The sequence below is a fragment of the Nesoenas mayeri genome, assembly GCF_963082525.1.
Source record: "Nesoenas mayeri genome assembly, chromosome: 22".
Lineage (NCBI taxonomy): Eukaryota > Metazoa > Chordata > Aves > Columbiformes > Columbidae > Nesoenas > Nesoenas mayeri.
In genome coordinates, this window is record NC_137572.1 from 5,730,158 (window position 1) to 5,753,963 (window position 23,806).

The following is a 23,806-nucleotide window of genomic DNA, read 5'->3' on the forward strand; positions in this document are numbered from 1 at the left end:
TTTGCTAACTGCAGAGAGGACTCTGCAAGGGACTGGGCTGCTTTTTGCACTTTTTTTTTCACATTTTAAGGCTAAACACTAAAGTTTAGGGGCCAAAATGGCAGTGGGTGGGCGTGGCATAACAACAAGGCTGCCCTGGGCACCCAGGTAGCAGAAGTTACCTGAACCCCATTACTTTCCACAGCACTCCCTACCATTTGCCCAGATGCTGGCCTTATATTGGAGCTTATTTACATTCTCCCCTAATTCAGATTACTTGCTCTTGCTGCACAAATTGGCCCCTCTCTCCCTACATGCCTCAGTGCTGGCCTGCCCTGTATGCTGCAAGTGCTGGGGTTTCAGCGTATGGTAGGATGATACGGTTTTTGGGTAACCCTCCATCACTATACAATACTGATGTAGTTGGGGTTTTACATTGCATTTAAACTTTTCCCTGAGCACCACAGTCTCTGCTGTGCCCCAGGAATAGCTGCCTGAGGCAGAAAGCAGGCCAGGCTGTTAATAATCTACTAGCAGTTCAGTTTGGCTATTGTCACAGCTGAATCTTTCCTTTTCCTTTCAGTTGAACAAACACACTTGATTTCTGTGGGGAGTGGTCGCAGCAGCAATGCCATTCCTTGCACTGAATCGTGCCTCTGCAGCTCCTGGTAGGCCAAGCCTTGCCCTGTGCTTCCCACAGGCTCCTTTGGAGAGGAGCTCTCTCCTCCCACCTGCAATGCATCAAGAAAAGGAGCATGCTGTGCTGGGGCAGTTACAGGGGAGTACACAGCCCTGCCTGGTTTGGGACCTGAAGCCGTAGTGTTGGTGGAGCTGCTTCCCACTGAAACATTGGTGGTGGGTGGGCAGAGGGTGCTGATGCCACAGGTGCTGTGCTGGGGAGCCGGCACTCCTGGGAATAGGGTCGTGTTTACCTCTGTAACCAGAGACCACAGAGCGGAGCATGCAGGGTGCTCAGCTTCAGTCGTGACTGAGCTGTATGCCTAAAGAAAACGTGACGCACCCGTGTTTGGGGTGTTTCTGCGTGTCCTGGATTTTGGAGCATTTTCAGACTCACAGAGACCCCGCCTTGGTTAAGAGCTGATTGCCAGAGTGGTTCAATCACTTCCAAGGCAACTCAAAAGCTTTCTGTCCTTGCTTCTCCCTCAGAGCCTGATGAGAATACAGCCAGACTGACCCTGGTGTCCCCATCCATGCAAGGCCCTCGAAGAAGCTATAACCTAGATAGCTGATGGTGACTGTTTCACCACTTTGTCAAACAGCAGCTATGGACACCAATTCAGCCCAACGATGTTGTCAGCTGTGGTGTGGAACAAGGCTGCAGGCTCGTGCAGTCCTCAGGTTTGGGGGCACAGGGGCTGGGTATGTGGCAAAGAGACCTGCACACACCCCGATATTCTCTGGGGGCTCCTTGCGTTGCCCTGGCCCGTGGTCAGAGAAGCAGCTCTGGCTGAGTGGGTGCCAGCCTGGGATGCTCCACACCTGCTGCTCGATGGAGTCTGAACAGCCAGGGAGGTGTTGTCTGAGTTGGGCTGAGCAAGGGGCTTGTATGGTTGCTGCGCGCACACCGAGGTGCAGAGACACTCCTGGGCTACAGGACGGAGTGTGCCAGCATTGGTACTAGGTGGTACACCTCTAAATAAACAGTTTTGTGTAGAGAACTGACCTGTCTCACTTCTTGCTTACAGTGGCCTGATATTGCTGCCTGTTTCTAGGTCCAGTACTGCATCCCCATCCACCTTCCCTCTGCAGAGAGGTGCCTGCACGCAGCATGGCATGAAAGTGATGCTCTGGGCCCGATCCTGTTACCCTGGTGCAATTTATGATCCCTTTAGGCTGTTGAGAAGGCTCCAAATGCCCCATCAGCCCCAGGATTTGAGGACAAAAGGCATGGAGGACCTTAAAACATCTCATCACTGGACACTCTCAGGCCCTGGAAAGCTCCTGTTCTTCCTCAGCGAGGTTTTTGCAACAATAACTTCTGTGGTTGCTTCTGTGGGTGCCGGGCTGAGGGACAAGATAGGGCAAAGGGGGTACCCTCTGCCGGGAATGAAGGCAGCAAGGGACTTGGCTGCATCTGCGAGGGTTGCGCAGGACGCCCGTGTGTGTGTGTTGGTGTGTGCAGAGCTACCTCTAGTGGCCATGGGGACCGGCCTGGCACTGGGACTTCAACTCAGCCTTGTTCCCAATCACAGCCCCAGGTGGGTGTCTCTCGGCAAGGGGCTGGGAGCAGTCTGCCTTGTGCCCACTGACACAAGGCTCTGAATCGCATCACTTGTTCTGATCTGGGGTAGGAAAGAGGGGGAACAGCTCTGTGTTTTCTTCAGGGCAAGAGGGCAGCTGGGGAGGGTGTGTTTTGTGCATTGCAGGTGGGAGAGATGGTGAGGCTTCCTCATGTGCAGATCAGCAGGCAGGATGGTGCCCTGACAGCCCCTGGTATAGTATGGTGAGCTTTATTTGGTTGTAGCCTTCTGTGTGGAAGGCTCAAACGTACCATGCCTTTGCTACTCTGGTCATAACTGTTGCCCCAGACAATGCCATGTTCACAGCACACCAGTGGTAGGGATGTACGTTTATGCCACTGGGTAGCCAGATACCATTATACAGACTCCGTGCTATCAAGAAGGGCTTCCCTCAGCTCCTGCCTTGCTCCCCTAGCCTTCCCAAATCTCTTCTGGTAATGTCGCTTTGTAGATGTAGCTTAAGGTTCAGAACAACCTATTCTCTCAGCATCTGAATAGAAGTACCTGAGATGCTTATTTGTGGGAAATAGATGTAGATGTAGCTTTGTAGATGTAACTTAAGGTTCAGAACAACCTATTCTCTCAGCATCTGAAAAGAAGTACCTGAGATGCTTATTTGTGGGAAATGCCCATAGAGTGCAGACATTTTTCAGGCTGTGTATTTTACTTGTAGCACAGCGGGACTGTGAGCAATGACTTTCATAAGGTGCTAGAAGACATCACTATAAGCTAAATGTGGTAAATCCAAGTGACTGTATTTCTAAACAGAGAGTAAAGCATTGCATATTGTTATCATCCTCTGTTCGAAGGACCAGTTCTAGGAAAAAGCATACAAGTAATTAATTTGCTTCAATAATGGTGCATTTTTCCTTTCCTCCAGCTCTTATCTCCCGTCAATAAGTTCTTCGGCCTTCATAAGCCCCCCAGATGGGACTTCCATCCTCTTTTGCCCAAGCTGAGTTATCATGAAGAGGCAGCATCTCTGAGGACTGCTCTGGTGAGAGGTGGCTCATCCTGGAGATAACCTCGTTTGACATAGTCATGAACGGTGAGAAGGAGTAGGGTGAGGTGGCAGCATAGCTGGGCGAGTAGTGGACATCTTCAAGAGGACGCAGAGGGCAGGGCTGTGCTCCGGGGATGGCTGGGGTCCAGCCTGAGCTGCGGTGGGGGGAAACACCTCCGGACTCCTGTGGGGAAAGGCAGCTGGCGCTAACAGGCAGTGCTTGCAGGGGGTCTGAGCACACACCGTCCGACTGGCTGAGACTGTCGGGTGAGGTCTGCTCCCATGGCTCTCTCTGCGTGGAAGTGGGGAGAGAAGGCAAGAAAGACTCTTAAGAATAAAAGCTTGTCCTGGAAGTAACAGCATGTCTAGCTTGGCTTCACTGAGCCAAGTTATCCCCAGAGCCTAGCTAGGAGCACTCAATAGTTTCTGTTGCTCTGGAGCTGTATTTGGTGTTAAAACTGTTGAAAGGAAACATCCCTGCTGTAAATAGTGGTCAAGGCTGGAAATAGGCTCCCATTGGGACTGACCAGCCCTGACCCTGCAGGGCTCAGGAGCTCTGTCCTGGGGGTGTGAATGGAGCTGGCTCCCAGGAAGCGGCAGAGACAGGGATAGGCAATAGCCTGGAGCCGGCAAAGGACGTTTCTAGAAACTTAAGGAGCTCTATGGAGTAGCTGTTTTGGGAGCAGGAGGGACGGTTAATTTAGGAGCTCATCTCCAACAGAAAGAGAGGACAATTAGATGGAGGATGGGAGCAAAGAGAAAACCAGTTCTCCCCCAGCTCGGGCCCATCTGTTGTGTGCTCTGCTGTGGCTGTCCCCCGTAACAGCCACATCCTTCCCATACAAGTCCCCTTGACTTAACCCCAGCTTTAAATTGGGTAAGCTCGTATTGAGTGACTGAGAGCTGTAGACTCACTCACTAGTAGGAAGTGCGCTGTGTCGTTAGGGAAGGATGGCAGGAGAGGGGGCACAGAAGAAGGGCTGAAGAAGGAGCTGGTCCCAGCTGTGAGGGGAGCACGGTAATCCCCATACTGGTTGGTGAGGTATGGGTCCAGAAGTGTTGGGTAGTCCTGTGTGGCAGAAGAATCACAAGAGAAGGGCTTGGACCCTAGAGGGGATGAGTAGACATCACTGACAAACTGCTTTGTGTTGTGAAGATCCAGCTCAGCTGTGAAGGATCTCTTGATGCCGTAGTAACCAGCCATGGTAGGTGAGCCTGTGGTGGTCAGAAAAAAGGGTTGGCTATAGGGAAACCATAGCAGCAGCACCTGGGGAGCCTCAGAGCTATTGGCACCTCTGCAGGTGCACAGTAGAGTCCTTTTCTCTCTAGCATTGCCCAGGGCATGAGTCAATCCCATCTTGGAACAGGTGTGTTCGCCCAAGTGCTTCCAGCATCTCAGACTGCCCTGATCCAGCTGATGACCTCCATCCACAGCAAAACAAACGTGTTTTGGGAAGCTTCAAGTATGAGGCTGGGCGATGGAGATTAGCTTTGCTGATCTTTGCTTCTTCATTGCTCTCTGCTACAACTCCTGGGCAGGAGGATGGGGGTACAGCTGCCAAACCACCTGCCCCTGTTCCAGCCTCACTCCCCTTTCCCTGAGCTTAAGGAACAAAACAGGGCAGCTCCTGGTTTCACACTTTCTTTCTTCATCTCCAGGTACAACTGGAAGCGGCAGAGGGAAAAGGAGGAGTTCTGTGTGGCACTTCTATCAAAAGAGGGGAGAACTGCTTTGATTACCTCTCTTTCCTCTCTTTGGCAACTTCACACAAGGCTACAGGAGCCTTTCTTCTATTATTGCTATTTCTGGTTTGGCTCTTTCAACTACTTTCCTCTCTCTGAGGGGTGGCCAGAGACAGGAGCAATGTCAGTTCTCCAACCTGCATTGAAGGTATTTATTAGGGGAGTAAAACCTCACCTGGCATTTGGGCAAATGGTGACTGTGATGTGCTGGTGCTGCCCTGCAAAACATAAAGACATGTTACAAAAGTGTCTTTCCGAAGCAAGGCAGCTCTCTAAGGCTGTAGCTTGGGAAAGTGTTTCCATAATTCAGACGCACTATTTCAGCCTTGGTACCATGAATATGAAGAGCTTAACTACAACATTTCAAGCCTGAGGCCTCTGAGATGTTAGCAGATGTAGGCTGAGATTTTGAAGGTCTTGTGTAGAGCTGATAACAGTAGAAATATCAAGATAACTGGCTGCTTTCTCAGGTACTGGAGGGTTCCCTAATACAGGCATAATGCTGAACAGTCATTTTGGTGTTGGCATGAAACACATCTCAAAAACCTGGTATCTAAGTCCTTGGCTGGTCAAAACAGTCAGAATCTGTGTTCCTGTGTTGTAGCCCAGCTCTCCTGCCACAAAGCTGCCTTATGTCATTTCTAGCTCCTGTTTTGGTGCTATAGCAATACTGATAATAATAATCTCCTCCTGGTCCCTAGGCAAGGGAGAATTAGCTCTGAGTGACCCATGGTGGCTAATTCCTTACGAAGCACTGTGGCAAAGGCATCTGTTCCTCTGGAACAAAGCTTGTACGTGGAGTTTCATTGAGTTCTATCTGCAGACCCATAAAAGCAAAATACAGTGCTGCATTTACCTCAGCTGTGCTGTCACCCTGGCCAGTGACGGTGGCATGCTACTTCCAGTTTGCATAGTGCAAACAGGAGGTTCCTACCATAGCAAGCAACCAAATTTAGAGGTTTAGATTTGAATTAAATTTGCCAATACTAGGACTTCCTTTTACTGCCGCGGGAGGTTTGCAGCTGCTCCCTGCTCAGTCATGAAAATGAGCTCTGAGCCCACACAAGTCACACGGGTTTGGGAGTTGTAGGAGGTGTCAGGAAGGAGCCCTTGGTTTTGCAGGCAGAGGAGAGTGTTCACATTGCAGGGTCAGGGCTGGGGCCTGCACTCATCTCTATCTGGGCCATTTTTGGCTGCAGACCTCAGTTAGTGGGGATCATCGCTGGTAATGCACGCTGCCCTGCAAAGCCGAATCCTCCACATGCAAATCTGGTCTCAGCAGACACCCCTCTCTCAGCATCCTCGTCACTTTAGTATTATCTTCTCCTCCTTCAGGCTCCTTATCAGGTGATGAATTGCTCAGCTTAATTTAAGCCCATTAGTTAATTTCCTCCCTGCATTACTTCCTTTCAGTGCTCTGGATCTTCTGCAACACATCGGTGTGTCTGTTTAGCATCACTTGAGCCCACAGCATATTCAGCTGTCGATAAGCTTGGTCTGTGCCTGCCTCACACATGACTGGGCAGAGATACTGGCTGGGGCTACTCCAGAGAGATGTGTTGCTTCACTGCCTTGATAACCCAGGAGCATCGTTCAGCTTACAAGGTTGCGTTGGGGGAGTAAATGCAAGGATCCAGGTCAAAATAATAACATGGTCCTGCAAAGGGAACGTGTGATGGGCTTTAATCAGACTTTGGCTTCAGTGTATCTCCTCTCTGGCCCAATCTGTAGCACAGTAGCTGAAATAATAAAAAGTAATAATAAAAAGAAAGCTTAATCTGGGCAGGGCACCTCACTGGTTTGCTGACAGCAAGTTTGCTGAATGATCTGTCCCTGGCTCTGAGTGCTGCTGGGCATAGTGATTCATCTGTGTATCTATCCGTTTTCTCACCTGAGAAAACAAGATAATCCTTTTACCACGCAGAGGGAAACTGCTGGTTCATACCTACATGGTTGATAAACCAGAGGAGATAATGTCAGACCCTTACTAAGCCCAGGACCAAGTCTTTCTGCCCCACAGCTGGTGGGAACTCAGAATCCTGAGCCCTGTGGTTTTTCATCACGGTACGCACTGGTTTACTACTATTTAATATGTGCCTGCCTGGCTATCATGAGATTTCTGCTCTTCTGCTGCCTCATTAAACAGCCCAGCAGCTCAGCTCTGATGGGCAATGACCTTTCCATAGCAACACAAACCTCCTCCATAGACCTCCCCTTGCACAACAAAGGCTTAACTGATTTTGGAGCAACTATCACGTTCAAACAAAAGATGCGGCTAAATTACACTGCATCATACATATACAAAGGAGTGTTCAGTTATCTGCTGTTTGCTTTGATTCTGGATTATATTATGCCAGATAAACAGAGTTCTGCTTATAGCTGTTCTTTTCATGATACGGATGTTTGCGCTGCACAATAATTTTTTATCTTTCATAGGGAATTAGCAACAGGGCTGGCTTTGATTAGATAGACACACAACTGCTAGGCTTTGGAATACAAACCAAAGGGCAATAAAGCAAGCAGCAGGTCTTTCACAGTTCCTAGGAAGCCATTGCAGCTGCTGCCATTGAAGCAGGTAGAGCATGATAGTCATCATCATCGAGGATGTGTCTTCTCAGTGAGTGCCAACACAGCAGTTGCTTCCTGCAGCTGCCCAAGCAGTTTTCCAAATGCCTGTGTGGTAAGAGCATATGTTTCCCAACGACTGCCCATGGCTCAGGGTGTCCTCTACCTCTCTGCATTAGCTGGAGGCCCTGGAGAGGTCTATGGCTAGGTCTGGCTTTGTTTGGTGGTGCCCATGCTATTCTGCTGCCTGTTTTGTTACACAGAGTTAACATGCATGACAGAAACAGTGAGAAAAATACTTGTAAATCCCTTTGAGGTCTCTTTGTTCTGCTAAAGGCAAAAAGCCTGAGGCAAACGGCTTGTGAGGAGAAGAGCATCAAAACTCCTAACATGTGCCTTCTGCTGCCAGTAATTCAGGTCTCTGCTCCCCGCTCTTTCCTTTCTGGACACAGTTTTGCTTTTCTGCCTAATAATTGAGAAAAAATAATGTAGCATACTATAATTCAACTTAAGTTTCCTGTTGCTATAGAACCACTTTAAAAAGTAATCATCTCTTACAAACTGGTGCTTGGCCTCTTTCCAGACCATAACATCACCGCATCTCCCCTGGCGCTCTACTATGCCAGAAAGGAGCTGGAAAGAGCACAACATTCATGGAACAGCATCTATTTTTGTGGCACTGAGTTGTTCGAGTGTATCTAGTGAAAAAGGAAGTTGACTTGGAAACGTGTCATCTGCAGGATGTGAAAGGAATGAGAAATTTAGCATCAGTGCCCTGAACTCAACATAAATGCACTTTAAATCGGAGGATTACATGACATGACTTTCCTGCTTAAAAAGGAGAAGTGGGGGTAGGGGGAAGCGACTTACACTGAAGCGGGAGCCACTGCTCTCCCTGGATCGTTTCTCAGCAAGAAGGTCTTTGACCGTGTGTTTCACTCGCACTCCTTGGTACACCCGTTTGCTAAAATTCGTAGGGACTGAGGGAACGAAATGAACATTAGAGGAGTTCAATGACAGCACAGAGCAGCTGGAGGAGGTTGTCACACAAAAAGCAAACTCATCGCCTTTGTACACCAAGTTAGGAAGGAGGCACATAAGACTGCTGTTATGAATACAGAATCATCCCTTAGGAGCCCAACAGTGAAAGCTGCTCATCTGCATAGAACAAAGACTGAGGTGCCATGTGGCTTCTGTGCTAGATATGGCTGGCTGATGGTTTCTGGCTTTTGTTTTTCCAAGAGGGCTCTGGAGGATCCTACAATTCCCCTTTGGGCCAGCACAATTTGGTTTAACCATACAATCCCTATTGCTTTCAGCAGGGATGCTGTGGTTTAGCCTCTCCTTGCCGTCCTGGAGCCGCTGGCTTTCAGCACATCGCTCTGCGAGCTTTGGTTTCAGTGCAGCAAAGGTGGAAATACCCCCGATGGTTAGTGTGGCACCTCTGAAAGGTGACGTGCATTGCAGTGCGGATCTCAGGAAAGGAAAAGGAGCTGACTGCTCAGCCTGCTTTGTATCCACAGCAAACACAGGGAGGTACTTGAGAACTCTGTTGTTTTATCAGGGTTATGGATGAAGGCACAAAGAGTGGTACAGTGTCTTAGCCATGTCAACAGGAGGCTGATGGCAGGCCTGGCTGCATTTGCTTGACCTGCCTGGAACACAGCACAACCTGTCCATAGGGTCTGTGTGATTTTTGGTGTGAGCCGTCTGTTCTTTTCCTCTGCCTGGATAAAGCTTTACAAGATCTGCCTTGTGTCCAGACGTTTTGGCACAAACGAGGGCAGAGAAGTACAAGGTACAATACCAAGCACACCTATTTTCTCCTGACTGTACCTGAACAGAGAACTTGCACCTGTGCAGCCAGAGAGGAGTGTCCATATGGGCTTTCATTGAAACCTCCCAGAGAATAACTCAACTTTGAAGCTAATCTCTTGGAAAACATGCAGCCAGATTCTACCAAGGGAAAACAAACAGCCATTCCACAGCTGATGTGCTTGATCTCTAAAACCGTGATCTATTGTTTTGCCCTTCTGCTTTTTGGGATGTGTCACTTGGCTCAATGTATCACTCGTTCATGTGGCGTTGTGTCCCCAGGTGTACATACACATGAAGAGATTAGAAAGGGAAGAGTTTAATAGTACAGAATTTAAATAACACAGGTTTAAATAGCACCGAATCTCAGTGCTGGCTTGGGGTTACCCCAAATGTTTTTTATTGACCTATAGCAATTGCAACAAAGAAATCTGCCTCCTATAGTCCCTTTTCAGGGCTGTTCTACAGAGTGCAGCTGGAAGCGGGGTACCTGGGGTGCCTCTGTCCCCTAACCCTGTTTCTAACTTAGCAGTCCAGCCTCATATAACTAAACCTGTTGCTTTCATTGAGTTATTCAGCAGGATCTGATGCTGAGGTATTAAAACTCCAGATAATTCTGCTATTGGCAGCATCGGGAAGGGAACGCTAATTTAGGCCTGAGCTCAAGCAAATTAAAGCAAACGGAATAATATTTCACACCACTTTGATCTAACTGCCTTTTGGAAAAATATTGCATTGTGAAGGAATATCGTTTCAGTCTAGAGAAGGCTGAACATGCTAATAGGTATTATTAAATTATTGGGACATTAAAGATGCCACATTGATTTTAGACAATTATTTCTTCTGATTTTTTTTTAATCTGAGCCTAAGGATGGCACAGCATGTTCTCGCCCTGGTATTTCCATGAAGATGCATCTTTATAGTTGTGAAAAGTCAAGGTGCTGAGACTCACCCGTTTCCATTGTCGTCACTGCTGACGAGTCCCAGTTCTCAGATTCTGCAGGACTTTGGAGAAGGAGCATCCGTCATGAGTTCCCGAGCGGAGTGAAGTCAGTGCTCATACTGCACTGGAAATTCCAGCTGAGCCTGATGGAAATGTGTTTTCTATGAATTTAGTGATGTCTCCATGATACCTGTTTGGAATTTGATTAAATGCAAATCTTTTGATGTGTGTTCCACTCCAATTTGCATGGTCAGTACGGACCATTCCCAAAAGCCTCTTTCCTGTCTGTGCTGACATTTCATGGATGAAAACTGAGCTGAGGTTGAGGTTTACCAACAGAAAAATCTTTGGTTAACGTGAAAGGCTGGTAAGTGTTGCAGTGACATGCCATCTCCTTACAGGTGAGGAACCTAGTTAGAAAAACAAGGTTTGAGACAAGAGTATCCTCTTGTGTAGGTGTGAGATGATACTCATGTGCTGTTGAAGATGCACACAGCAGATGTTACCTGGGGGGTAGCACTGTCTCTCTGGGACCCCACAGGCTAGCTTGTGCATTACACAGTTAAAACTGGATCTTTGGACACTGTGAAACCAGGAGGCACCTGCGGGGAGAGGAATAACGCTCAGCCAGGGACAGACTGCTCATGGGACTGGCAGGAGCACCCTTTAGCAAACCCACGTGCTTCTGGGGGGCCAGAAATCCCGGGTTTGGGTCTCTGCTATCAAGTGACGTGTCCCCTTTCTGAAGGTCTGGGGTTAGTCTCCAGTGAGGTGCCAGGAGAGGACCCGTTCTTACGCTCCTGCTGGACCCAGATTAAAGGGAACTTTGGTCAGGTTTGCTATAGCCATTCCTCTATCACCAGCCTCCAAACGGTAGCAAGTCTCTTCCTGCAATATCTGAACCAAGAAGCAGAGCTAAGCCTTTAAATTCATCTTTAAGCACTGTAGCTTATACTCTGCTTGTGAAACATACGCACATTTGCACAACCTATCAATATCTCTGCAGTGTTCTGTGTACAAGCAGAGCAGGCTGGCGTGGAGCATTGCTGTGCTCATCTTAGGTGAGCAGGACAAGACTGACGCCAATACGTTTCTCATAATTAAATATTTCTCCTCTTGTGGAGTCTGCTGCCAGCTTGCGGGTTTATTAGGTAGGATCCATCTCTCTTTGTAATTCTGTGTGCTTTCCCCAGCATCAGCCCAGAGATTAATTTGGCCTGTCATGTGAACTGCCTTTCTGGGGAAGGCTATTGGGGTTGTTAAAGTGTAAATACTCTTTTCCTTCAGAAGAAAAATAAAATACAAAGAGCAGCAGCTGGCAAAAGCTGCATCTGCTCAGGCCATTGAGGCAAGTGGGTAAGGCAGAGCTGAAATCACATCCTGAATAATTCCCGATATTCTTAACTTGCAGAATGACTCCAGTATTCTGCCTGCTCAGACACAGAGCTCAGGACCAAGAGGACACTGCACGATCAAACTCATGGATGACTTGAGCTCTTGTATACAGTCTTTCACCGTGTATATGTGCCCTCTTATATAAGACAAGTCCTATTTTGGCTTATCCATTCCTGGCCACCCCCTCCTGGTCCCCACAGGTGTCTCGGATTTGGCTAACAGGTAATAGAATGGGCAGGTCGGTGAAGTGTGGGCAGGTGTAGAGTCACAACAGAAGAGGGCAGTCTGTGCTTTGCCAGCAATAGGCTTAGTTTGCCACCTGTCTCCTGGCAGGCTTCCCGGATGGTTTTGTCTCCTGTGCTGGATATTTATGTACAATACTTTTGTTAGAATATACCAGTTAAATCCCAGCCTTATTCAAGCTAATAGCTTGGCGCTCTCTAGCCAGTCCAGGTGTTTTCCGTACTGACTACAGAATAATCACATTGAAAACAACGGATCCTGCAGAAAACAAGTAAACAGAGATGAGATAAAAACTCAGTCTTCTTTTAGATAAGATCTATCTCTTACCTTACATTTTCATTTGAAAAAGCATCAGACACAGATTTTCCATATAGTTTAGTGAATTTGGGTGTGTGTTTTCCATTCACATCAGGGGGGAGCCGGTGTGTATGACAGGAGTTACAGTAATAATGGTGTACTGGCAAGGCACACTTTGTGGCACATTTCATACAGCCCCATTTGGTTTTAAAATGGCATTTATCTGTGCCAAAACAAACTTTATGAGAATTGTTTCTCTATTTTGTGTTACAAAGGCCTGGAATAGCAGTCATAATAGTGAATATATATTTGTTTATTCCAAGCTGTCATTTCAATTTGTCTTCTCATTGCTGAGTAAAGAGAACACGTTGCATTATCTCACAGAAGGAACCACAATACTGACGGACTTTTTGTTCTGTGCTTGTCCAGGATGCCCAGTTGCGTGGGTTTGGCTGCAAGGACTCTTGTTTAAGTGAGAAGCTGTTCTGCAGGCACCAGAAATTGACATAGGTGGCAGTGGCAAAGCTTTGAGCTCCGGCACCGCGAAGCCAGGTCCCATGCCCGCTCCTATAAATAACAAAGGCGGTCTGGGCTCCTGGGATACGAGTGTCCGCAACCCGAGCGCGACTCGCTCCCGCGGGCCAGCCCCGCGCAGCGTGGGAACCTCCGTGAGCCGGCGCCGCTTCCCGCCGGCGCCGCTCGGCCGCTGCACGCGCGCAGCCGGCTCCTGTGCGGGGATTGGTCGGCGGTTCGGCGGCCGCGGTCGCTATTGGACGAGCGGGCGCGGTCCGTTGGGTTCCGGCGCCCCGCTGCGGGGCAGGGGCGGGTGCGTGGGGCGGGCTCCCGTGGGCGGCTCTGCCCGCGGTCCCGCTGCCCCGCACGCCGGGTCGCTGCCGCTGGGCCCGGGCTGGATCCGGGCAGTGGGGGACTGCGGCGGTGCGGGGAGCCCGCGGCCCCTCCGAGCCGCCCTTCGGGGCCGGCAGCCCGGCCATGGCGCCCGGCAAGGCCGGCGGCAAGGAGGCCTTGGTGCTGCAGTGCGAGTGGGACGTGTGCACCTACGTGGCCTCGAAGATGGAGGAGTTCTGCGAGCATGTGTCCCAGCACCTGCAGCAGCACCTTCCCGGGAAGCAGGAGGACGAGATGGACCCTCTCGGTAAGGAGCAGCCTGGACTGCTGCGGCTCATGAGCCCTCCGGGGTATTTAATGGTGAGAGAACCGGCTCTCCCTGAGCTGAGCGGCGCTGGCTCCCGCAGGGCTGGAATCTCCTGGGGGTGGGGGGGTGGAAAAAAGCCACGATGCTTCTCTGTCTGCAGGAACCTGAGCTTCGGAGAGTGCCCATCAGACCATTATGGCCTGTTGTCGAGGGTTAAGATTGCGGGGTGACAATAAAACCCTGGCAGATGTATTGTTAACCCCCTCTCCCCCCCACTTCCCCCTTCTGCCCCTCCCTCTCCCCCCTTCCCCCTCAGGAGAGGCGATTGGGAGGAAAAAAAAAAGAAGGACAGAGAGAAGAGAGTTGGAAAAAATTAAAGATGTTTTACTAATGCTACTAATAAGAATAGAGAAAATAATACAAAATATACAAAACCAGTCTTGAAAGTCTCAGCAACTGCAGAGCCAGCACCCAAAGTCCTGGATTAGACTCCACAGCCAACCGGAGCTGGATTCAGTCTCTCACTAGGCCTCAGTTCACAGGGACGACTAGCAAGGTCCTCTCCTAATGTCGGCCATAGGGAAAAGAGGAAAAAAAGGGACGAGATCCTCATGATCTCTTATTTTATATGAAGTATTCACGTGAATGGAATGTTATACACAGTTGGTCAGTTGTTTCTCGTCCCCCCTCTCGCGAGATGTCCATCCATGCTTATCAATAAGTTTGCATTCCATTGCTAGGTTTTACCAAAACATGTGTCTGGTTCTCCAGGAAAATGCAGTTAATATGAAGGCTTTAGCTGACAGGCAAAATTCACTGAAAGAGAAACTTGTTTTTAACAAAACCAGGACACCTGTGCGTCTCCTGTTTGTGTTGCAGAGGAATACACGTGCTTGTGGCAGGAGTGTGGTTTCTGCTCCCTGGAGAGCTCGGCTGACCTCGTTCGCCATGTCTATTTCCACTGCTACCACACCAAGCTGAAGCAGTGGGGGCTGCGGGCCCTGCAGAGCCAGTCAGATGTGAGCCATTGCCAGCTGGACTTCCAGAGCCGAAATATCATTCCTGAGATCCAGGAAAACTTTCTGTGTCTGTGGGAGTACTGCGAGGTGAGAACGGCTCGCCTGCGTGCCTGCCTATTGCTGTGTTTGTACCTGCGTGCCTGCCTATTGCTGTGTTTGTACCTGCGTGAAGGCATCTGATGTGCTCTGGCTGAGGCCAGCTCGTGCTGATCTTTTCACCCTGTTCTGTCTGTCTCTGCTCCCCAACAGAGATCCTTTGATAATCCTGAGTGGTTCTATCGACACGTGGAGGATCACAGCTTCTGTTCAGAGTACAAGGCAGCAGGGAAGGAGAACCACGTGGTCCTCTGTGGCTGGAAAGGTTAGTGGGTGCATGCAAGGCCACCTGCAAAAGTTGTATGGTAGAACTCTGCAGTCCTTGGCAGGGTTTCAGAGAGCTTCTTGAGCTTCAAAAATATGTCTGTGTGGTCCCAACAGTGAAATATTCCTGTAGAATTTCCTTCAGAGGATCCAGCTGAGTGCTTAATATTGAACTTTTCATTTATATTTAATTAGTACCTAGAAGAAAATGCTCCAGTTTAATATTTTGAATAGTTTCTCTCTTCTGTATTTGTGCAATTACCTGAGCTGCTTGCAGTGCGGGGAGCCCGTGCCGGTTGTACACTAGTGATCTCATCCTGCTGTAACCCTGCTCTGTGGGCTTTCTGGAGCAGGGAGTTGATCCTTGCTGGTCAAAACAGAAGAAGCCTGTATTCAGTCAGGCTGTGGATCGTGGCCCATGTGTGAAGGTTCGTAATGGTGTTCTGTTGTTTCCCTTTAGACTGCGATTGCACCTTCAAGGGGCGCTGCAAACTGCGGGAGCACTTGCGCAGCCACACGCAGGAGAAGGTGGTGGCCTGTCCAACCTGTGGGGGGATGTTCGCCAACAACACCAAGTTCTTCGACCATATCCGCCGTCAGACTGCTCTGGACCGTAAGCTCCTGCAGGCAGGGGGGTAGTGGGTTGTGAGCAGTCCTCTCTCCTGGGTGTTCTTGGAAATGGTCTGGCTGCTCTGATGGCTGGGAACTCAGACGCTGATGAATCTCTGAGTGTCCTCTTGCAGAGGCAGCAGGGTTGAAGGCTGACAAGTCTGCACAGGGTTCATACTGTTGCAGCCAGAGCTGTTCCTCCTGTAGGGACGCGGGGCTGAAGTCAAAGAGAGCAGCTGGGCAGCTGCAGCAGCACTCAGATTTGCTTGTTGAGTTCCCTTGTGCTGCGCTGGCAAGGACTGTGCACGTGTGATGGTTGCTCCACGCTTCCTGCGCTGGCAGCGCAGGGAGGGAGCGCGAAGGGGAGGCAGATTGGTCTTTGCAAGTGATTTTTGTTTGACTTTCTAGTCAGTGTTTGCTGCTCTTTTTGCTGTTCTCTCTGCTTTGATCTATTTTCTCACTACCCTCTCCCCTTTCTCCCTGGCCCCGATGATGCAGAGCAGAGGTTTCAGTGTTCTCACTGCTCCAAGAGGTTTGCCACAGAGAGGCTGCTCCGTGACCATATGAGGAACCATGGTGAGTAAAGGCCTGTTCTCCCAGGTGAGGCTGTGAAGAGCGTGTGCTGTCTCCTGCTTTATGGTGATGTTTTCCACCTGTTCTTTTGCACAGTGAACCATTACAAGTGCCCTCTGTGTGACATGACCTGCCCACTGCCCTCCTCCCTGCGCAATCACATTCGTTTTCGGCACAGTGAGGAGAGGCCATTCAAATGTGACTACTGTGATTACAGGTAAGGAGCAGGGCTTTCTGTCTTCCCAGACTGGTGATGGAGGAGCAGACAGAGGTGTGTGTGCGTGTGCTGCACAGTATTAAGCATTTTTCCTTACATTTTCCTTTTAGCTGCAAGAATCTCATTGACTTGAGGAAACATCTGGACACGCACAGCAAAGAGCCAGCCTATCGCTGCGAGTTTGAGGCTTGCAGATTCACTGCGCGTTCCCTCTGCTCCATCAAGCTGCACTACCGCAAAGTCCATGAGGTGGGAGGGGAGCAGAGGGCTATTCTGCTTTCTACTCTCTCCCAATGAGGCTGAGAACCACTAAGTGCAACGTGCTGTACAGAAGCACGAGGAAGAAAGCTAAAGTAATGTGAAGTGCCCAAGACTGAGGAGGGCTGTAAGAATGTGAGGTCAGGTTGCATTCCTGTCTTACTGCTGCAATGATACAGCATGGCAGTCTTCTCAGAGCACCTGATTCTTCCTTTCGTGCGTGTGCGTGGGTGCCAGGCCCTCTGATCAGGCTCATGGAGTATTCACATCCCTCTCTCTGCCCTTCAGGGTGACTCAGAGCCCCGGTACAAGTGCCATGTCTGTGACAAGTGCTTCACACGTGGAAACAACCTCACTGTCCACCTCAGGAAGAAACACCAGTTCAAATGGCCCTCGGGGCATCCTCGCTTCAGGTACTGCTTCTCCTTATCTCTTTACTACCTCCTCTCTAGTGCAAGAGACAGCTGGAGCTGCATCTTGCTGGAGCAGAGACCCGGCAGTGCTTTGGCTCTGACTTTTGCCTGTAATGCACTCAAGACCCATTTCCCAGTGGCTGGGAGGCGCTGCACAGAAAGCGTTTGGTGGGGTTTCGCACAGTGACAGTGCAGTGCTGGGTGGCAGCTCCCACAGTGTGTCAGAGGTTAGGGCAGCAGTGGCACCATCGTAACTGCATGTGGTGGGAGGCTTCTGAGCTTGGCTGGGGCAAGGTCCAGGTGTCTCGCTGTAGAGAGAGCTGCTGCAGTTCAATCTCTTTACAGATACCTCTGCTTGCTCCCTAGGAAACTGCAAAGTGTTTCCAGGGCCTAAAAGCTGGGTTGGGAAGAGCATAGACATCAAATGCACCCAGTGAAACAGAGTGGCAGAAGGAGATGGTCTTAGGAGGTGATAGAGGCCTTGGAGAAAGGTCAGAAACCGCCACAGTATGTAATTTTAGGGGTAGGGCTGAAGGATTTTTATCTTATTTGCCCGGTATCATCTGGGCATTGGAACTCAGAATATAGTGCTGCTTCCTTAGCTGCTGCTTCAGACTGCTACCTGTCCCTTGGGAAGGGGCTGCAGTGTGACTGGCTCCAGCAGTTCTGCCTCTCTCTGCTCAGGTACAAAGAACATGAGGATGGCTACATGAGGCTGCAGCTGGTGCGTTATGAGAGCGTGGAGCTGACAGAGCAGCTACTGAAGGACAGAGAGAAGCGGGGAGAGGCACTGGGTGGCTCAACAGAGTGCGTGGTGCTGTCTGAGGGAGAGGGCAACCTGCAGGGCATCATTCTGGAAGAGGCTCCCCTGGTGGAGAACAGTATTGCTGAGCTGCAAGGGGCCCTGCTGCGCCCAGCAACTTGCTCTGCTGACAACCCCGAGCCAGCACAGCCGAGTGCCGTCCCAGGAGCAGCACTGTCATCAGAGCAAGAACCCAGCACCCCAGCCAACCCCATCATCCGTGTGGTGAACCGGACTAATGAGCACGGGGAGAGTGAGACTGTGTATTATGTCATGGCTAGCACATCTTTAGAGGAGCAGGTAGCAGCACCCAGTGGGCTGACTACAGAGCAGGAGGAGAACGTCATGGACCGTCTGCAGAAGACGGCTGAGGAGCTGGGCATCCAGATCGTGTGAGCTGCTCACCTGACTCTCTGCATGTAGAAAACTTGGGCCTCTGTGGGATGTAGCGATGGGGAAGGTTGGGAAGTGACTGGGGGAGAGGGCTGGCTTGTCTTCACCTACCTGCAGCTGGCTAGCTTCCCCCTCTGCTCCCCTAGCCTCAGTGGCTGCTGGTTCTGGTCAGCATGGCGAGAACGGGAGGACTCCCTCAGTTGTGGGTCAAGTGATCTGAGATGGAAAGAGCTGTCTGTCTCCTCCCTTTGGGGATTAGGGACTAGCAAGCCTCCCACCCTTCCAGGAGGTTTGGCCTTGGCCTGGCACAGGCCTTCCTCTCTTGGTCACTCACTGGTGTTGTGGTCCCTGCTGCTGTGCAGCGAAGTGGTGAGCCCCTGCTGAGCCAGCTCCTCAGCTGGGGTCTGCCAGGCAGGCTGATGTGCTGAGCAGACCCAGCAGCTAAAGCGTTTTCCCTGGAGAGATGCGTGGCCCTTAGCAGGCCTGCTCTCCCCCATCCTTAACTTTGCTCTCCAAGGGATGACACGCTCTACCTCTGCCTTCATCAGCACCTCCCTGCACATCATCTTTCCTGGGTTGTTCAGCTGGTGGCTGTTGGTGTTTGCGCCACTGATCTCTGGGAGGAGAGGGCTGGAGGTGCTGTCCCTTGCAGGCCACCGCTACCCTGCAGCACTGGGGGACTGGGAGCATCTTACTGCTTTTGTCCTTCCCTGGGTTTCCTCCCCACATTGGGGCTTGGGTTCCTAGTTGGGCAAAGTGTACTTTGGCAAGACAAATAAAAGTCAGACTTCCAGGTCAACCCGTGTTTGGTGTCTGTTTATGCCCCATCCCCGCCAGCTGCTGTGGTGAGAGGATAATACCAGGTTGCCTGGGGCTGCATCATGGGGAGTGGGCACTGAAGAGCTGCCAGGATCTCTTGACATATCCTGCGGGCAGCTGCTTGGTGTAGCAGGTTACTGCTTTGGAGAGCGTGGTGTTCCACGTCCCAGAGGTGGTACTGGAAGGCCAGGTTTAGCTCTAGCACTCTTGTTCCCTGCTGCCCTGATGCAGGTTTGATTTTTGCCGCTTCCTTCAGGACGTGAATGCCAGCTGCTTGCAATGTCATTTGTTTTTAATATAGAGAATAGCCTGGCCTTGCGAGCAGAGCCAGCTTGCCCTTCATCGAGTGATTTGGATGAGAACAGTGTGAAGCTGGTGTCCCTGGGGTGACACTCAGGCGCTCGCTGCCTTGTGCATGGAGGTGATGCGCCCAGAGGGAGGCAGGGAGGCACCCTGCTGATCTCCTGGGTTGGACGCAGACTTTTCCCCCCTCACTTCCTTTCTCAAGCAGTTCAGCAAAAGCTGTTGGAATTCCAGGTTAATGGGGGAAATCACTTTATGCTAAACCCTTGGCCATCTGCTCGCTTTCTAATTACAAACACTGTGGGTGTGATTTGTGGCTGTGCCCTTGGGATGGGGTGAGGCAAGGTGGGAGGCAGCTGGTTGTCCCCGCAGCCCTGACAGTGGGCACTGCAGGAGGATGCTGCTGGCTCTGCAGGGAACATCCCTGGGCTGTCAGCATGCAGCGTAGCTGAGCCTTGCCCAGCCTTCCCTGTGCCTGCCTGGTCCTTGCTCCCTGGTACTTGGCAGAGCTGGGCCAAGGACATCTTGGAGAGAACAGCCTCCTGCCAGGTTTGCCTTCGCAGCACCTCCAGCTTGGCCCTCTTTCCAACTCACAGGCCCCCGGCCTCTGCTGCCAAAGCCACGCTGTGCTTGCGTTATCTGGGACTGCCGCACTCCTGCTCTACGTGAGTGCTGGGTGTTGGGACCGCAGGAGAGGCTGTGGTGGCTGGGAGTTGTCCCTTTAAACACGGGGTCCGGGGAGGGTAATCTGCCAGAGATTATCTGATGGGCAGAGGATTGGATTAAAGGGAATGTCTCCTCCCTTCGCCCGTGTCCTAAAGCATCCCCTGTCCTGTGTGTATGGAAACCAAGTTCACTTTCTCCTGACCGAGCAGAGAGTGGGGCCTTTTGATTTGAGGGCTAAGGGGAGGAGGGCAAAGTGTGCGCTATGGGACTGGCCCTCCTCTTCCTCGCTGTGCTGGCCACGCTGATCTCCTGTGAGGACCCAGAAGGTAATGGCGTGTCTGGGGGAAGAGGGGCTTACAGGGTGCCCCAGAACTGCTGGCATCTGGCTGGACGGGTCTGCCCCAGCAGGGAGAAAGAGCTTTATCATGTCCCTGCACCAAGGCTTGCGACACCGAGGGGCTGGCTTGCAGGAGGGCTGGGGGCTGTTAATGGGCACTGCCCTTATCACAGCAGGGGTGAGGGAGGAGGCTGAGATGAGCCGTCACTGGGCTTGTACCACCTCCCTGTGGGTCTTTCGGGGCTGGGGAGCTGCTGGGAAGGGTGGTCCTTGGCCCCCTGACTCAGGCCAGCCCTGCTCTGCCTTGCTCCCTGCGGCACCAGGAGACCTGGATACTTACTGGTCTGGCACAGCACCCATCTGCTTGGGGGGCTGCAAGGGGAAGCACAAGGAGCTGAAGAGGAGCCAGTGCGGGAATGGCAGCTGCTGCTGGCTGGGCTACAAGTCCTTCTGCAGAGGTACAGCCAGAGCGGGGAGACTGGGGCAGCCCTGGGGTTGGCTGCAGGGCTTGGCACAGCCAGCTTGGGGATGGCTGGTTTTGTGCCACGTGTGTGCAGTCCCTCCAGCAGCCGGGTCCCCAGGTCACAAGGGGATGCAGCCCTGGAGCACCCACAGATTCTGCCCAGTACCCTGGTCCTCACCCAGGCCCCACAACCTTGTCTGGGTGCATTCCCTTGGGCTGCCATTCTGCTGAGCAGGCTGTGCAGGGTGCTAGCCCCATGCTGCCCACGGGAACCTCCCTGTCCCCAGTGAACTGCGGGCGACCCGAAGCGGACTTCAACTCAGTGGTGTATGGCAACGACTGGTGGGTTGGCTCAGTGGTGCGGTACAGCTGCCGGCCTGGATTCCTGCTGCTGGGGGACCCGGCCAGTGCCTGCCAGTCCGACGGCCGCTGGACTCCCAAGCCCACCTGCCTCCGTGAGTATGGCTGGGTGCCATGCGGAGCCTGAGGTGGCACCCTGCTTGCGTGGGGAGCACGCAGGAGGGCTTCAGGTGTACCCTGGATGTCTCTTTTCCCTCAGCCCACTGTGGGAGAGCTGTAGAGCTGGTGGGCACCCTGCAATTTGTGTCCACTACTCTTACAGGGATCTGCTTGCGAGGTCGGATCGAGATCAGCGAGCGGGACATTACTGGGAGGTGCTCATCATCATGCAGCACCCAGGCCCACTTGGGAGCCTTCCTCAACCGTGGCTGCATCAAGATCTCAGCCTGTGTCACCAAGCACTCAGGCTGGGCTCGCTGGTTCCTGCGCTGTGACATCTGTGAGTGCGACTGCCATGTCCCGTGCGGTGAGTACCAGTAGCGGCTGCCACCTTTGGTAAGGGCCTGGCTCACTCTTTTGTGGGAAGGGGTGACCAAGAACTGGGGGTTGCCAAACAGCTCAAAATCTGCTGCTCTTGCTCTCCTTACAGGTTCCTCCAGGTAGAGCTGGGCGGTCCAGGGCTGTGGCCACTGGCCCCATGTCAAGGGAGGCTTCCACCCTGGATGTCTGCTCCCTTTGCCACATGTCTCCGGTGCTGCACTCCTTCCATAAACCCAGTTCATCCCAAGGTGTCATCTCAGAGGAGATGTGGACTCACTCTCTCCCTTCCTGCCTGGCCCCATCCTGTGACTCCCCAGCAGCAGGGGATGCTCTGTGAGCAGCAGGCGCTGGGGCGCTGCATGTGCTTCCTGCAGCTGGGCTTGGGGACTTTGGTGTCTCAGCCTCCATTTGCCCAGATACTTCCTAGAGGAGGCTTATATCCCCTTTTAGCGGGGAGGTAGCATGTGTGCCTGTTGGAGAAATATCTGTACCGTCTGTGCTGCAGGTCGTGATTTCCCCCTGGCCTGAGAGATAGACCTTTCCTGTGTGCGTGCTGCAGCTGTCAGGGCTGGAATGCAGGATCCGCCTGCTATCCCCACACCATGGGCAGGGCACACAGGGCAGAGCAGCCTGGCCAAGGCTACACCACCTATTGCTGAGGAATCAAACGTTACAGTGGGACAAACCACCCTACAGCCTCCCTTCCCTAAACTCTTTTTTCTCCCCATTGGCCCTTCACTTCTCACTGGGGAAATGATCACAGAGTTGCACTCATGTTGATGCCAGTACCTGACTCCAGTCAGGAACAACCTGGTGCTCCCTGGGGCTGCCCTGGCTCCCTCTGAGGCAGCAATGGAAAAGCCAGGCTTTGTATTCCCCCAGAGAAGGAGAAGGTGGTCTGGAGCATGTATGATGGGATTTTCAGCGGAGCTGGAGGACCAACAGTACCACCACGGGTAATTAAACTATGCTTAGAGGAAATCACACAGGTTTTCCAGTCATGCAAAGAGATTCTGTTGGCTGCTCTGTCCCTAGAGTCCTGGACATAAATAAAAGTGCCAGGACAGGCTCCCTCTGCCACTGATGCTCTCCTGAACATGTGAGCTACCATGGGGACACAGGTATGGTCAAGGCCACCATAGGAAGGTCCTAGCTGGGGACCACATGAATGCTGAATGTGCCCATGGGCACTGGACTGCTTTCTGGGCACCGGAGTCCCATGCCTGCTAGCTGTTCACCTCAAAGTAACTCCACAGCAGGAACTGCTAGTTGCTGTATGGCCACCAGCTTGGTCCTGACCCAGTCCTGAGCAGCTGAGAAGGAAGTGACTTTAGCATCAGGTGGGTTTGCTCCCAGGCCCTGTTTGTGCTCATGGGGATGGGAGTCAGCAAACTGGATTGGTCTGGTGTGCCTTTTTCTCCACGATGACTTAAGATGTCACTATGGAGCTTGGCTCCACAATACCTCCTTGTGCCCTCCACGCGCTCAGCCTGCGAGCTGCCCTGCCCCACAGTCTCTGCTCCGCCAAGGGAGCAAAATCACTGCCCTGAGCTCTGTGCTGGCCCAAGGCTGGCTGTGGGAGGGGAAAACTTTCCTTGCCTCAACAGATGGTTTTTTAATTAATACTCCTGTTAGTGCCACCCATTTCCATATGTCTTTCATGTTTAAGAGCTGTGGTGGGTGAGAGGTGTGAGTAACAGCGAGGATGGAGCCAGGCATGGTGCTGCAGAGGGTGGGGGTGCAGGGGGATGGCAGGTCCCCCATGAAGAGCTGTGGAGTGTATACTGGGGGCAAAACCTTGATAGGGGGGGCATGCTCCTTCGTTGCCAGCTGCAGCCCCACCAGCCCTGGCTCTTGGTCCCTGGTGTGGGCTTCCCAGGAAGTCCTCTGCATTGCAGCCCTGACTTCACATAGCTTGTGACCCATTGGGGTGACTCTGTGGTGGTGCAGCCCCTGTCCCAGGTCAGTGCAGGGCTGCGCAGGGGCAGGACCACCCTGGGCGGGGGTATATTTAGGGGGTGTTAAGCCCACGGGGTTTTGAGTGGAGGTGGCAATGGAGGGAGTTGCAGTGGGCTCTGCCTCGTATGTGTACAGGAGCAGGCACTGGGAAGGGGTCCGGGGGGGCTGCAGACACAGGGCTGGTGAACACCAGGTTTGTAGGGTGGGGATGCTCAGGGCCTTCTGGTTTGCAGGGAGACGAAATAGGGCCGGCCCCTTTAAGAGGATTTTTCGCTGCCTGGCAGTGCTGCCTGCCTGGGCAGCCCATCCTGCCGCCCTGACAAGCAGCAGCAGCAGCAGGGACAAAGCTGGCGGAGACGGCCACCGCCGGGCAGCCGG

The 23,806-nt window shown here is 52.0% G+C and overlaps 2 protein-coding genes across 3 annotated transcripts; one reads left to right on the plus strand and one right to left on the minus strand.

Moving 5' to 3' along the window:
* Window positions 1-3,133: 3,133 nt before the first annotated feature.
* On the minus strand, window positions 3,134-13,236 carry POU2AF2 (POU class 2 homeobox associating factor 2; the record flags this gene model as incomplete). The annotated part of the gene is made up of 7 exons (XM_080357994.1): window positions 3,134-3,535; window positions 4,163-4,458; window positions 5,162-5,204; window positions 8,422-8,531; window positions 10,319-10,371; window positions 12,849-13,053; window positions 13,104-13,236. 7 exons carry the CDS (start codon window positions 13,234-13,236, stop codon window positions 3,134-3,136), a joined length of 1,242 nt encoding a protein of 413 aa, XP_080214120.1.
* Window positions 13,050-21,935, plus strand: HINFP (histone H4 transcription factor). Of its 2 annotated transcripts, XM_080357963.1 has the most exons (10): window positions 13,050-13,397; window positions 14,277-14,503; window positions 14,666-14,777; window positions 15,237-15,389; window positions 15,884-15,961; window positions 16,055-16,175; window positions 16,286-16,424; window positions 16,722-16,846; window positions 21,252-21,455; window positions 21,579-21,935. In XM_080357963.1, the coding sequence occupies exons 1-9, from the start codon at window positions 13,235-13,237 to the stop codon at window positions 21,421-21,423; spliced, it is 1,290 nt and encodes a 429-aa protein (XP_080214089.1). In that variant the 5' UTR covers window positions 13,050-13,234; the 3' UTR covers window positions 21,424-21,455; window positions 21,579-21,935. The 2 variants fall into 2 exon arrangements, with proteins under 2 accessions (XP_080214089.1, XP_080214088.1); XM_080357962.1 differs by lacking the exons at window positions 21,252-21,455; window positions 21,579-21,935 and adding an exon at window positions 17,531-18,840.
* Window positions 21,936-23,806: the final 1,871 nt, after the last annotated feature.

Coding starts and splice junctions, on each gene's coding strand:
- HINFP (XM_080357962.1), top strand. CDS start 13,235: ATGGCGCCCGGCAAGGCCGGCGGCAAGGAGGCCTTGGTGCTGCAGTGC. Junction 14,778..15,236: donor GGTCCTCTGTGGCTGGAAAG/GTTAGTGGGTGC, acceptor GTTTCCCTTTAG/ACTGCGATTGCACCTTCAAG. Junction 16,176..16,285: donor TGTGACTACTGTGATTACAG/GTAAGGAGCAGG, acceptor TTTTCCTTTTAG/CTGCAAGAATCTCATTGACT.